This window comes from Scophthalmus maximus, chromosome 16 (assembly GCF_022379125.1).
Source record: "Scophthalmus maximus strain ysfricsl-2021 chromosome 16, ASM2237912v1, whole genome shotgun sequence".
NCBI classification, from domain to species: domain Eukaryota; kingdom Metazoa; phylum Chordata; class Actinopteri; order Pleuronectiformes; family Scophthalmidae; genus Scophthalmus; species Scophthalmus maximus.
Window position 1 is genome coordinate 520,558 of NC_061530.1, and position 15,400 is coordinate 535,957.

The 15,400-nt window shown below is 41.5% G+C and overlaps 1 protein-coding gene across 4 annotated transcripts in view; it reads left to right on the forward strand.

The window, feature by feature from the left end:
- Positions 1-15,400, forward strand: part of LOC118287539 (protein disulfide-isomerase TMX3) — a 39,932-nt gene that overhangs the window by 2,887 nt on the left and 21,645 nt on the right. For all 4 annotated transcript variants that reach the window (XM_035612836.2, XM_035612837.2, XM_035612834.2 and 1 more), the window contains exons 3-12: positions 184-223; positions 1,277-1,400; positions 3,865-3,910; positions 5,407-5,487; positions 5,854-5,953; positions 6,145-6,222; positions 6,544-6,610; positions 11,297-11,395; positions 13,757-13,814; positions 14,025-14,078. In XM_035612836.2, the coding sequence (XP_035468729.2) occupies positions 184-223; positions 1,277-1,400; positions 3,865-3,910; positions 5,407-5,487; positions 5,854-5,953; positions 6,145-6,222; positions 6,544-6,610; positions 11,297-11,395; positions 13,757-13,814; positions 14,025-14,078 (747 nt within the window). The remainder of the gene's footprint in view (positions 1-183; positions 224-1,276; positions 1,401-3,864; positions 3,911-5,406; positions 5,488-5,853; positions 5,954-6,144; positions 6,223-6,543; positions 6,611-11,296; positions 11,396-13,756; positions 13,815-14,024; positions 14,079-15,400) is intronic.

Here is a 15,400-nt window from a genome sequence, read left to right on the forward strand (position 1 = left end):
AGACAAAACGATTAATTGATTAAATAATGAACAGAATAGTTGATAATGTAAGGAAAATGTATTTGAAGCCTTGATGATCATTATAGTGTTTATATATCCACATCTACTTGTTATTCTGTCATAGCTTTTATCTTGTAATGTGTCTAGTGAACTGTTATCAACCCCTTTGTTTCTTTCCAACAGATTTAAAGAGACTAGAGTAAACGACATCTGGCTGGTTGATGTAAGTCTGACATTGGGAGCACAGTGTTGTGAGGTGTGGTCTGCACCATTCTTTTGTGACTGACAGAGAACTAACAGGTAGCGGACCGCGAGGAAATATTTTTACAAAAAGTTCAAAATCGCTCACTGCCCCTTTAACCCTGGGATTTCCTCAGGTTACGAGCGCGTTCATGTGGAAGAGAAGGGGCTTTAATTAAAAGCAACAACAGGGCCAAGAATAACGTCTTTAATATGATACGAAAATAAACGGCGATACGTGCACACATGAAAAGTCTGGAACAGCAACATGATTACCTTCATTCATAAATGTCTGCTGTGCTTTATTATTTGTCAGGTTACTCTAAACTCTTTTGTCCCAGTGAGGATCCTGTAGAATGACTCTGTTCTCCAGTGATCTGATTAGTCAGTAGTTCGACATTTGACAGGATGGACGACCCAGAGTTAAACCTGAAGTTACCCCGATAACCACAATTCCTGCTTCGTAGTCCAGGCCCCTGACCTATTCATTACTTCACTGTTCTGATCATCCCCTGAGGAAATGGCAGCAGTTGGGTGGGATGTAGCAGAGCGGGGGCTGGAGCCAGGGTGCAGACTCTCCTCTGTGTTTGTGATTAGTGAAAGAGAAGTCATGCATGCCAGGCAAATCCAGGGGACTATAACAGAGTGGAGTCTGGGACAAAGCTAGCTCGAACACCCAAAACTGCTTTCACTGCTGGTTGTGGCTGCAGGAATGTGACACTGGGGAGTTTCAGTGTGCTGATGACTGACTGATTCACAACCACACAACTTTTTGGGTCTGGATCAATTCACCAGAAGAGGAAACTGAATCCAAATCATGAACTCAGCAAGTTTGCTGTATTTTGAATAACTTATGAGTGAAACTTCACAACTTTGTATTTTTAAAGCTCCACTAATCAATATGTTGAATAATTTCTTATAATAGTTACAATGATGAATCATGTGGAATATGAACGGGGTCAATTCCCCAGCCAACTCGGCAGCTGTCTTGTATGACTGTATCTAAAGATTGCTTTCTTCTCCTGCTCCTTTTCAGTTCTATGCACCTTGGTGTGGTTACTGTAAAAAACTTGAGCCGGTATGGAACGAGGTGGGACTTGAGCTGAAAAGCTCTGGGTCGCCGGTGCGTGTGGGAAAGATGGATGCCACTGCTTACTCTGGTTAGTGAATGATTCTTGGACCATGTCTGTCCCCATGTATTTTCTAATGCTTGAGAAAAAGGTTCAACATAATTGACTGTTTTGTTAATAATCATGATTAAAGCCAGAATGATTTATTTGGTTGGCCGTCTATGTACACAAAAGGCTTATTTCTCTCAAATATTGTTCACAAATCTGTCTAAATCTGTGTTAGTGAGCACTTCTCCTTTGCCGAGATAATCCATCCACCTCACAGGTGTGGCATATCAAGATGATGATTAGACAGCATGATTATTGCACGTGTGCCTTAGGCTGGCCACAATAAAAGGTCACTCTAAAATGTGCAGTTTTATCACACAGCACAATGCCACAGATGTCGCAAGTTTTGAGGGAGCGTGCAATTGGCATGCTGACTGCAGGAATGTCCACCAAACCTGTCGCCCGTGAATTGAATGTTCATTTCTCTACCATAAGCTGTCTCCAAAGGCGTTTCAGAGAATTTGGCAGTACATCCAACCGGCCTCACAACCGCAGACCACGTGTAACCACACCAGCCCAGGACCTCCATATCCAGAATCTTCACCTCCAAGACCAGCCATCTGGACAGCTGCTACAATCGGTTTTAATAACCATAGAATTTCTGCACAAACTGTCAGAAACAGTCTCAGGGAAGCTCATCTGCATGCTCGTCGTCCTCAACAGGGTCTCGACCTGACTGCAGTTGGTCGTCATAACCGACTTGAGTGGGCAAATGCTCACATTCGATGGCGTCTGGCACTTTGGAAGTGTTCTCTTCACGGATGAATCCCGGTTTTCACTGTACAGGGCAGATGGCAGACAGCATGTATGGCGTCGTGTGGGTGAGCGGTTTGCTGATGTCAACGTTGTGGATCGAGTGGCCCATGGTGGCGGTGGGGTTATGGTATGGGCAGGCGTATGTTATGGACAACAAATACAGGTGAATTTTATTGATGGCATTTTGAATGCACAGAGATACTGTGACGAGATCCTGAGGCCCATTGTTGTGCCAGTCATCCACGACCATCACCTCATGTTGCAGCATGATAATGCACAGCCCCAAGTTGCAAGGATCTGTACACAATTCCTGGAAGCTGAAAACATCCCAGTTCTTGCATGGCCAGCATAATCACTGGACATGTCACTCATTGAGCATGTTTGGGATGCTCTGGATCAGCATATACGACAGCGTGTTCCAGGTCCTGCCAATATCCAGCAACTTCGCACAGCCATTGAAGAGTGGACCAACATTCCACAGGCCACAATCAACAACCTGATCAACTCTATGCGAAGGAGATGTGTTGAGTGAGTCAAATGGTGGTCACACCAGATACTGACTGGTTTTCGGACCCCACCCCCCCCGGACCCCACCAATACAGTAAAACTGCACATTTTAGAGTGACCTTTTATTGTGGCCAGCCTAAGGCACACGTGCAATAATCATGCCGTCTAATCAGCAGCACGCTCCGACCACATTGTTCACAAAGCTCTCGGCCCTTCCCGAGAATCTTTGGTCACAGCTAGAGTGTTTTGCAGATTCTCAGCGGTGTATTCGTGTTTCCACAATCACCAAAACAACAATGTACTTGAACTGCAGACTCTAACATGGTTTATTGCATTTATTTTATTTCATTTTTACTCCTCATTTGATTTATAGAATTAACCATATTTTAATGTGAAGCCTCGTATTGACCCACTCTGGATTCAACCAACATGTAGAAAAGCGATAGTTTCAACTGTTTAGTCCATAGTCTGCTGCAGACATGTTATACAACCCACAGCACGGCAGTTAAGCCAATAGCAAATTGTTATGGAGAAGCTCAAACGAAAGCTGTCTGTAGTCTGAGTGATTGTTAGTTTAACATGAATCTGGTAAACTCTTATAAGGTGGGGGTCTCTACTGTCTGAGACAACCCACCCCCCTCCACCAGCAGTGAGAAGGGGAACAGAAGACTGATACTGACCCACGTCTGCTCTTCTTTCACTATAAACTTCACTCAGGAATATTTTTTTTTCCAGAGACATTAAAACAACAACATGATTCATTTAATTGTGACTCTGCTGTTGCGAACATTGCTGTTGCTCCTACCGGAGCATACTGGAGGACACCGAGAGAGACAAGCTTTCTCCAGAATCACTTACTAAGTGTAATGTAAGACGCTGACATTCAGTGACCTTATTTACGTTCCACTGTGCTTTTGAATTAATAGTTCAACATTTTGGAAAATGTGCCTGTCAGGTTTTAGCAGAGGGTGGGATTGATACCACTGTTTAGTTGCCCATTGAATTCAAGGCTACAGCTGGAAAGACTGTCCCCTTCTATTTCCAGTTTTTATGCTAAACCAAGCTAACTGGTAACTTACTCATGTCACAAGACTATTCCTTGAATCACAATTGTTTCAGGTCCGTTTTTATTTGAACCCTTTTCACTTTCTGTTTGGGATGATATTTCTTGTCTACGTTGCAGGAATGTCATCAGAGTTTGGTGTCCGTGGTTACCCAACAATAAAACTGTAAGTGTCTCTTAAATTTTGTACAAATTAGTGTTGTTTCAAATCTTTGTTGTTTTTTTAAACCCATAAACATAATTTTGAAATTTGAAGGCATTTAGTTTGACTGACACTAACCTTGAATCACATTTGTCCTTGCACCTTTTAATAGGCCTAAAGAAATCAGGTTAAAGGGCAGACATACAGGATCTGGTCACAGTAATATAATTAGTCCAATACAATATTTCTGCGATAAAGTCATCAACGTGAAGCTTCTAATGTTTCAATACTTAGAGGGGCTTACTCCTACACTGTTGAGACTAATTTTTGATTTAGTCATAATATTATATTGTGTATTGTCATTTAGACTTTGCCCCCTACTTCAGTTTGAATTGTGTTGTTATCGAAATCCTTCTCCCCACTGTACTTTTTCCCTTGAGGTTTGGCCTGTTGAGATGACTAATTCAGGAGAGATTCATGTGTTGCTGCTGTTTGCTAAATGCATAACTAAGTGACGAACTGTATTCACACAGTTGGGACTAAAAAAAATTTATGTTTGACACTTGGATGCTGTTAATGACACATTCCTTGGGTGATAAATTGTGTTTAAGATCAACTTTAGCAATGTAGCTTGTTGCTTATGTTGGTCTTTATCAGACATGACTCCAAACCACTTTAGTGGTCTGTGTGATTTCTTCTTCCAACACTGAACTATATCATCTAATATTCCTCCTGTAACTTGTTACAAATAGTTTCTTCCAGTGCTAGTGACATTGTATCTTATAAAATGAATGAGCCTAGGTAGATGCCAGCTGCTCAGCAGCAAAGCTCATGTTGACTGGAGAGAAAGGATCATTTCACATGACACACACAGTTTCCTCCATAAATTTGATGCCCAATCATTCATCTTCACGCTGCCATAATGGGCTCCCTATTTGGTTTCATCACATTCATTTGGGAAACTGCCACAGGATCACGGCAGGTTTCATTACATTAAACCAAGCAAGTGATGAAATATCCAGTGAAGAGCACGAGATACCTCCCCCGGTGACAGAGGGGGACTTGATTTAGACTTCTGTTTCCCCCTGAGTTCATTAAACCCCACGGGCTGATGCAACCTTAGCAATCCTTAAAACATTCTGCTTGTGGTAGGAGCTCAACACGAGCCGTCTCCCTGGCTCAATTATTTTTTTTTCTCTCCCCCATTTGAGCTGCAACAATTGAGATGAAGTTGACCTTTGGTGAAGGACCTTTTCTTGTTTCAACAGAACAACTTATAAGAGTCGTCATGTTGTTGCCATGCTCAGATGTCAAGAAAGACTAGGACAAGCTCTGTCTTTTTATTCCTTATTATTTTAATTATTTACTTTATTATTATTAATCTGTCAATTATAATTTTGAATGGTCATTAATTGTTTAGTCTAAAATGTGAAAATGTTTCTAACACGTCATCAATCTGCAGACTGAACTGTACTGAATGCTTCTACAGTGGAATGATCCGCCTTTCACTCTTGTCTCAGGTTAAAGGGCGATCTCGCCTACAATTACAAGGGACCAAGGACTAAAGATGATATTGTGGATTTTGCAACCAGGGTGTCGGGGTAAGTCACAGCCTACAGTCACCACTTCAAAAAGAAATGACATGAAACTGCTAAATTAGTGGAACATCCCCTTTTTTCACAGGAACACATGCTTGTCGATGCAGGCCATATGTGTTCCTGCCCCTGAGGCTCCAGTTTAAGCCACTGTATCAACTGAGCCTGACAGATGGGCTCTTGCTTGAGGGAAATCAAGTTAGATCCATGACAGAGGGGTTGATCAAAAGCTTGGCTCTGATTTGAGTCCAGGGCTGCAAGTTGTTGAATCCCCACTGGGTGGAACCAGCAGCACACAAATCAAGACTGGAATGGGTGACCTTTGAATACTCATTTCGAATCAACTAATCTCTGTGAATTGTATTCACCCAGACCGGCCGTCCGAGCACTTCCCAGCAAGCAGATGTTTGAGCACATGATGAAACGACATGACGTGCTTTTCATATATGTCGGTGGGGAGTCTCCCATCAAAGTAAGCACGATTTATGCCACCCAGACACTTCAATTAATTCTTTTTATTCCAAGCACCCAGCCTTTTCAGAGCAGTGTCAGTGCTAAAAATTTATATAGATTGAATGATCGAAAAAAAAAAAAGGTTGTATGTTACACCTTGCAGAGATTCAGCTTTTAGTAAGTATTAACATGTGTAAATTGCCTTTGCAGGAGAAGTACTACGATGTAGCCTCTGAGCTCATTGTCTATACTTATTTCTTCTCGGCTTCAGAAGAAGTCTTACCAGAGGTAATGCCATGCATTCTTTTTTGTCTTTTCTGACTGACATTGAAAGCATTTGTATTTTGTCATCATATATTATTGGTACATTTGTGTGTTGTACATCCAGTTTCTATCCTTTCCATTGTTCTACCTTGAAGTAAAGTAAATGGTTACATTCTTTTAGCATAGTTGTCTTCCTGTAACTGCATACAAAGATCCCTGGCTTGCATGCTGTCTTTGCAGTATGCAAAGAGGTACAGTAGTGAAGATTCCCAGTTCACTGCAGTGCCGTTCTGCCAACAGTCCTGTTTTACATGTGGAAGTAAAAGTCCTTTTTTTTTTCACCAGTCAGTTACTTTGCCAGAACTTCCTGCGGTTGTAGTATTTAAGGACGGAGCCCACTTTACCTATGATGGTGAGTATGGTTTTCTCTTCATCTACTATTGTCTTCAATTAGTCCAGCCATTGTGGCCAGCAGGGTGCCATGTCATCCACTGTTCTTCCGTGTGTTCCCTCTTCTCTAGTACTCGGGTATAATCCCTGTAACTGGAGCTCTGTAACTTACGTTTTCCCATCCCTGTTGTTGTTCTTTGATCTTCCTCACCACACAGAGTGGTGGTGTGCCTGGTCCATCATTAAGTACCCAGGGCTGTGCCTGGGTACTATTGTGTGTGCGGTGATGTTCTGGTGGTTTCTCTTTGGGCGGACACACATAGCAACCCGGGGTGGATGGACTGGCCTGTGTGGGTGTGATAGACCACAATTTAGAGCCGGTGCTGTATATAGAGTCAGACAAAGCCAAGAATTCAATCCCTGAAGCAGCCATCAAGTATTATCAAAAAATCCATGTTTTTTTTTCTCTGTTGTCTAATTTGAAGCTCTTCACCGCAACAACGTGAGTTCACCACATTCCTTCATGATGTTCTCTATTTTGCTGCCGCTGAAGGCTTGGGATGGGAGGCGGAAACCAAAGTGAAGCGCATCGAGGCACAATGTCAACACAAAGGGCCCCCAGTAGTGGCTGTTAGGTAGATTTGGTGCACGGTGTAGCACCTGGAGAACAAAATCCATCTCCGCCACCGTCTGTGAGCTCACCTCTGTCTGTTCAACCTGACCATTACGGAAGGCGGGCTTCCTGCACCAGAATTGCAGCAGACGAGGCTCGCCACAGCAGACCTTAATGATAAGAATTCCACACTCTGCAGAGTCCTCCAAGACCCTGATACGGAGGTTGTGGTGAATGTCTTGCATTGCCATGGTGACAATGTATTAAGCTTGTCAAGGACTGAGAAGGGGAGCAGCATGCCAAAATGACTCGGGGCCTTCTTCATTTGGTGGATTTCTCCTTTTCCTTTCAAGCCTCTAGAAATTGGAAAACAAAATAACTCGGGAGGTATTGAGAGCAAAATGATCTGAGTGTAGCTCACTAAACTCTCACCTCCAATGATTCAATAAGAAAAATGTCTCCACTCTGCTTTACAGTAAGTAGTATTCCTGGTCTTCCTTTTTCACAATCTGTGGTCTGCAGCGTCTGGCTTCTTCTGTCCAGCTGTGCTGGTCTCACTGAGAATCCACTGGTTGGATTAGGAAATACATAAGGCTTAGGCATTTTATATGGTTTTCTATCATGCTCACTTTGCATGATGTTCTGTCAGAAACTTTTTTATCAAATGTTTGTTGGCTGAATTTCTGAAGACATTTGCATAGGCACCCAGTGGCACAGTATTCTGACACACTGGTGTTCATTCCAGTATGTGGATATTAATATACGTAACACACATATTGTTTTTATCAACTAGTTTCTGAAGCTGGCAGTTCCCAGAATATACAAGCAACTTTTGCCGCCTACCCCATGGTATTTGTTTTTAATCAAATGTATTGTTGTTGATGTTCAGATCTGTCTCGTTGTGTTTTCAAAGAATGCACGCCACCGTTCAAAGCCACAGTCCAAATATGGCCTCTTACTTTGTGTAAAATGATATTTGACATATTGTTGTTCAGCTTTGATCACAAACACTGGCATTCCTTCTGAAGAGAGCTGTTAAAATAGCACAGCACAGAGGCTCATAAATATTTAATTCTAAAATTCTCTCATACTGCTGCACAGGTTTGTACTGTTATTGTGCTTTCAGAGCCCAGATCTTTTTGATCACTGTGTGTCTGCACTGAAAGCTACAGGGCCACGTGTTAGTGCTGGAAGAAACAGAAAGATAATTACGATGAATGTCAGAGTACACTTCTGGCAAATGCCTCTCTCGCCAACTCGGTTTCCTTCAAACTTGTTTCTGGATGTTAATATGCACTAGATAATACAAAGAGATTCACTCAAAACTTCCTGTTTCAGTGGTTTATGTTTTGCCCTTGCCGCTCCTACGGAAAGATACTGTACAGTGCAGCCAGCTGTGAGGCAGAACTATTTTGCATATGTGAATTGGGACAGGTTAAATGACAGGCCAATAAACAGGCCATGATTGTGATGACAAGATGGGATCACACTTAAAAAGGTGATAACACAGAGAAGACATTTTATTACATCTGACGCCACTCAATGCTCAAGGTCAGTAAAGATGACGAGGTTGGTCTGAATGATACTGGAAAGAAAACTAGGAGTTGGTCATACACGCTGAACATATTTCCCTTTGTCTGTATCATACCTGGTTAGGTATTCTTTACTTCCATGTCATTCAGTTCAATTAAATTTTATTTGTATAGCGCCAAATCATAACATACATTGTCTCAAGGCACTTCTCATAGTGAGGTCAATATTACAATATTACAGGGAAAACCCAACAATCCCACAATGAGCAAGCACTTGGCGACTGTGGATGAGAATGAACTCCCTTTTAACAGTTCAATTTTATTTGTATAGTGCCAAATCATAACATACATTATCTCAAGGGACTTTACATAGTGAGGTTGAGACCTCACAATATTACATGTTGACCCTAAACTGCTACTTATTGTTTGTATGTATGAATGTAAGACATTCTGTGAACTTTTGTATGCACGACATTTAAATAACATATTTATGTGAAAAATGTAAGAAACGTCCACCAAATAATAATAATAATAATACCATACCAAGTAATAGTAGTTCTTCATGATAAACTCCTTGCGTTTCTGTAAGTAACTGGCTAATTTAAGTGATACGTATATGACCACTCAATATTCCTGCGTCATCCATATTTACGAAATCAGTTTATCTTTTTAGAAATGCTATTGGTTCTGTGAGACTGAACTTGGGTACAGTGGTGCTAACATGCTATTGTTTAGTGTGTTCACTGTGTGGATAACAGGATATGGTGTTCAAAGATGGCATCTAGTTCATTCCAATGAAAGTTACTTAGGGGGCCTGTATTCTGGAAAGCTCCCACCAGGTTTCTGAGGACTTCCTCCTGGTTTGAAAGGATTTTGAAAGGATTTTTGACCCATAGAGCATGTGAGTCCTTCCTCAGTTAAAGGTGACATATTATGCAAAAATAACTTTTTCAGTGTTTGTGCACATAAATGTGGGTATCTGTAGAGCCTTCCTGCCTACAATCTGAGCATAATGTATCCTTTAAAGCAACTGAGAACATACGAAACTGACTTCTGATTGACTAATAATTTAATAATACAGCTTAATTAGACTTTTCCATTGTTATTGGACCAAATGGATCAAATTCAGAAAATAAAGAGTTGTTTTACATGGTTTGTGTGATTTATACATTTTTTCTATTTTGCCATTTACAGATGTCATACTTTGACAAACTAGTCGATCAGATCGTCTTCAAATTTGGAAAAATATTTTGTAACTTACATTTACATTGTCCAATCTGCCCCAAATTTCACATCAGCATTTACCTGCACCACAGCCATACATCGGGGTCCGTTCAACGCTGCATGCAGCTTCAATTTGTCGCTTTTTCTTTTTGGCAACTAGCAAAAGCACTTTTCTTTATACAGTAATTAAAATGACAGGAGAACCTGTTTCACTTCCTGAGCCCTACGTTTCTGTTAAATACATTGATCTTTACCTCTTCTATGTGTCGCCCTCTGGTTTTGTTTCCACTCTGTTCCATATCGTCTTGGAGGTACTCTGTGCCATTAGCATTCATCCTTGAAATATGTCAGAGCTCCACTGAACAACCCCCCCCCCCCCCCCCCCCCCCCCCCCCCCCCCCCGCCGCCGCCGCCGCCCCTCATCTTTCCCTCTTCTTTCCTGCTGTGTGAACTCTGGGCTGACAGACTCCTATTAGGCTGCATAGAAATTGAGAGCCTGGCGCCCAGGAAAAGAGCAACTCTAATTTATTTCAAGGTGAATCAGGATCAGTTGGTGTAGTGGTTCATTAGGCTGTACGATCCCAATATGGGGCCGTTAGCTCTCTCTCTCACTTCTGGGGGAAGCATGTCAGGGCAGCTGCATGCTGTCTGTAAAGCAAGAACATCTGTGGAAAGAACTCTCTGGAATGTCTACAGATTAACAGACTCTGCAGCCTTAACAACTACACAGCAGCAGCCCTGAGAAAGGGATTGCATTCAGATAGTTTTATTTTAATACTACTGTAAGCTACGACCTTGGGGTTTTAAAATAGTGTTCCAGGTTTCAGGTTGTCATGTTTGGTATATTGTTCTTGGCACCTTTGGGGCCCTGCAGCTTAAGCACCATGTAAGAGTCATCAGTGTTCTTGTAATTACTGTAATGGTAGCAGAAAGGTCATGATAACTTATTAACATGTCACGAGGTCTCGGCTACATTTGACATCAATTATGAGCAACCTGTAGCGTCGCTCAGCCAGTTTAAGAAGCTTCGCTGCACCCTGTTTATACCTCCAGTGACAGACTGGTTCCCGTTTGTATTTTGCCTCGAGATGTTAGGGGAGCAACAAGATGTGGTTCACATCCAGGGAACAATCCTTGCCTTATTGTTATTAATTTGTTGCACTTGATCACTTTTTTTTTTACTCCTGATGCATTATGAATTACGCTCCATACTAAACACCGATCTTCTTACACTCCAGACATTACTACACTGTTGTGCTTTGGTTTTGATATAGATAGTGCTGAATGTCGATTGGCTGTTTTGTGCTTCTCCTTTAAATTCTTTCCGTCTGTGTTGCAGAGTATGCGGACGGTAGTTTGTCGTCATGGGTGAACAAGGAGCGCTTCCAAGGGTACCTGCAGATAGATGGCTTTACACTGTATGAGCTTGGAGAAACAGGTAGTGTATACATCAAATTTGTTCTTTTCTAACAAATTTTATGTTCCTTTATTTTTGCATATATATATATATATATATATATATATATATATATATATATATATATATATATATCGATAGCACTGTCAAAGTAAAGGATAAAGTAATGTGATTAAACCTCTAGATGGTTACTCAAGCCCAGTGCTGAGCCCCAGTGCGGCTGCGTAGCCTAATTACATGTTTGGGTGATGAATACCAAAAAACCCACTGGACTCTTGAATGGCTCGTTTCACTTTAAAAGACTCCCAGACGGTTCTGTTGACGAGGCTAAAGTGACGTCAATGGGAATTTCACCATCACCGACGTAGTTTGAGCTACCACCTACAAGCTAAACATACAGGTGCAGCACAGGTCAGTCAGGCTAATGTCAGCGGGCAACCGCTTCACCAAAGAACCATTTTAGAGTGTGTGAATGGCCGCAGACCCATGGATGAAATTACACCTAACAAGGTAACTATAGTGATTGTGTTTGAGAGTCAGGGGGCTGGAGCCAATCCGAGCTGACAATGGGGGAGAGGCAGGGTACATCCTGGGCCGGTCAACAGCATTCCAGACCCTAACCCTATTACGCAACAAATCAGACTAAAAAGCAGATTTCACGACACAGATCTAACTATCTCAAAGTAAACGGAGTGAAATCAAAACCTAATTAACTACTCCATTGCAGTAAAAATCAAAACATATTGGAAAAAGCACTAATACACTGGATGAATTTAGGGGGCCCAATAGATGAACATTTATGAGATATTATGTCAGTTGGCTTTTACAATTTTACGATTAACGATCACCTCACAAAAGCTAATGGCTCTTTCTGTAAGCCTTTACTAGAGGAACTCGAGCTTTAAGGGCTTAAAGGCATAAAGCACAGGAGAACTCAGTGATTTAGAAATTGTTTCTGAGGTTAAATGAGCTTAATTCAGATCCTTGTACAGGACCTTTCTGTGTGGAGTTTGCATGTTCTCCCCATTAGGGCTACAACTAACGATCTTTTTCATAATCGATTTCTCAATTAATCGATTAGTTGTTTGGTCCATAAAATGTTGAGTAATTGTGAAAAATGCCGATCATGTTTCCCAAAACCCAAGATGATGTTTTGTTTTGTCCATACACCAAAGATATTTAGTTTACTGTCATAGAGGAGGAAAGAAACAGGACATATTTACATTAACATTTTTCATAAAAACTACTTGAACCGATTAATCGATTATCAAAATAGTTGGCAATTATTTTAGTAATCGATTAACTGTTGCAGCTCTACTCCCCATGTCTGCGTGGGTTCTCTACGGATTCTTTGGCAGTTAGGTGGCTTGGAGATTCTAAGTTGAGGTGTGACATGCAGCCAAAGTGATAATATGAGTAATATTTTAATGTTTTATCAGCATTTATAACATAATTACCATAGAGATCTGGCCAAAGGAAATTTGACAACCTGAGACCCGAAAAGTTGTTCTTTGGAATGCCTTCCAACAGATCTCTTAAGCATGAGTAAGTTATCCATGTACAGTAATTAAAGTTATTAGTTGCAACCCCTTTACCAAGGGTGTGTTTTTTAGAAATTGTTGTTTTTCTCCAAAAAGTTGAAGAGGTTAAACACTAATTGTCCTGTAGCAAGAGCAGAGTGGCTCTCTTCTTCTCTTCTTACTGAAGATAATGCATATGGCTGTTGTAAATATCAAAGTCTGTAGTAAATTTAGGTAAATCAGCAGAGTAATCTGTGCACCAAGTGAGGTTGTATTCCCAGGAAGGGTCATTGTATAGAAAGAAAACCCACACAGTAATAGGCATGCAACCATGTTGAGGTATATACTGTTCATTGCAGAGGCTATGAATATGCCTTTCATTAACGGCCCCTTCCTTTTCCACTCTTGCCACCAGAAATTTGGTGTCGTTTGTATGTAAAACATTATGCTTTCATGATTCCAAACTGTCTAGTGTCTTCACATAACCTTGACCTTGCTACATAACATCCACGAGTGAACACCAGGGGGCAGGCTGGCACTCAACTAAGCCAAAAGGGATTTATTGCATCAAATAAAGCCAAGTCTGAATAACAGACCTTTTAAGTTGTGCTAGTTTTTAATTTAAGTGTTGTTGTTTTATATCACAGACGTAGCTCTCCTACCAGAAGGTGACCACCTTTTTCCTGTTCAACCAAGTTGAAAGCCTAAGCTAGTTTAATTTTTGAGTGATAAAAGAATTAAGGATTTCGGCGCCTCTTCCTTTTCTCCCATTGAGATGTGATGCTTCTTATCTGCCTGCCCTTGTCTCATCACCCTCTTTTTGTGTGTGAGTGTGATTTGTAATCCCTGTCTGCCACCTCAGGCAAATTGGTGGCGATTGCAGTCATCGATGAGAAGGACCCCACAGAGAAGAGTGGCAGGTACAAAGAACACTGAAATTAAAAAGCATGGCTCTATGTAGAGCACTCCCATACACCCCCACACCACAATAGTTGTGCTTAAGTGCAGGGCTTTTAAGTAAAGAGTCATGCTGCCATTGTTGGGATCTTCCCTCAAATTACAGGAACTGGCTAAAAAAAGGTTAGACTCCAACTCATGTGGTATTTCACTCTCTTCTCATTTGCTTTTAGATTAAAGACCTTGATTCAGAGGGTGGCAAAGGAGTACAGAGAACATTTTAACAGGTAAGGCATGGATATGTGATGAGGTCAAAGATAAATATCCAATTTATACATTTATTCTGGGATGGTGCACTCACAGGGGAATGCTGCCTGTCTATTCACAAGCAAGTTTCTGCCTTTGTCGGGGCACGTCTGTTTTTGTTGAGGTTCAGCTGAAATGTAATTATGCAAAATGTCAGCTTCCAAATATAGGTCTTCTTTTCAGCTGTCAGTCAAAAACTCACTTTGGCTTGTATTAATGAATAATTTTCCGTTTTCTCCCCGTTCAGCTGGGCAATAACAATCGGAGATGAGATGTTTATGTTACATACTGCCTTGTTCGGCCTGTTCTATTACTGGAGAGGAAATGATTTGACAAGGCACCAAATGCAAAATGTAGAATTTTGTAATGTTCTAGTTGCTATTTTAGTTACTAGTTGACATTGAAACTAGTAAAGAAACATGATGGACAAAGAAATGATGTAATGATGTGCTCAGACACCTACATGAATGAAGTGCTGTATGTGTTCAGCGGGATGATTTAGTGGGCAGTCTGTAGGTTTTCCTTCAGCTGGAGATCCCAGTAAGAAAGCAAACGCGTGCTCTGCTGAAGAGGCTCCAATTAATTTCCTCTCCGGCTGTTCTGTAGGTGACCCTTATCTCTGATCAGCACGTAGGGTGAGAGGCGACAAGAGGCTTCTCCTCATAATCATTAATACAAAGATCTATCCATTTTTCATCGTTATGTTGTGCATAAGTCCCTCAATGTTCCCCATTATTGACCATGTTGGTTCATCAGATAAAATTCTCAAACCACAATGATCAAAGTGTTTCTTGGTCTCCAGGCATTCCCATTAGATCCCGATAAAAAATTTGACTTCTGTTCGCCACAGCGGCCACACTTCCCCGACCTGTTTTTTGTTTTTGTTTTTAGATGGCACTGAGATTACAGCTGCCTGCAATGTTCCGACACACCTAAACCTTACTTTAATAGACAAGTCGCAGACCCGGTGGTGGGTGGAGGCAACGCAGTCAACAGATTATAGGTGGTGAACTGACGCCTTTTGAGGCAGTAATAAATGTTGTGGTATTTAGCTCAGCCACCGTTTGTAGCGTCTGGGTGTGTGCGTGGCACATGATCCCAGCTTCCCCAATCCACATGCCGATGAGTCCTTGGGCACCATATTGTTTCAACAAGATCAATAAGTAACACAACCAGCCTACTTATCAATGCTACCGGACTCTAGGTTATTTGTTCAGATTGGGGTTTTACGTTTTCTTTACGTGGCTATGGTCTTTGGACAGTAGCCACGCTGCTAACGCTGCCACTAGTAAACACCAGGAGC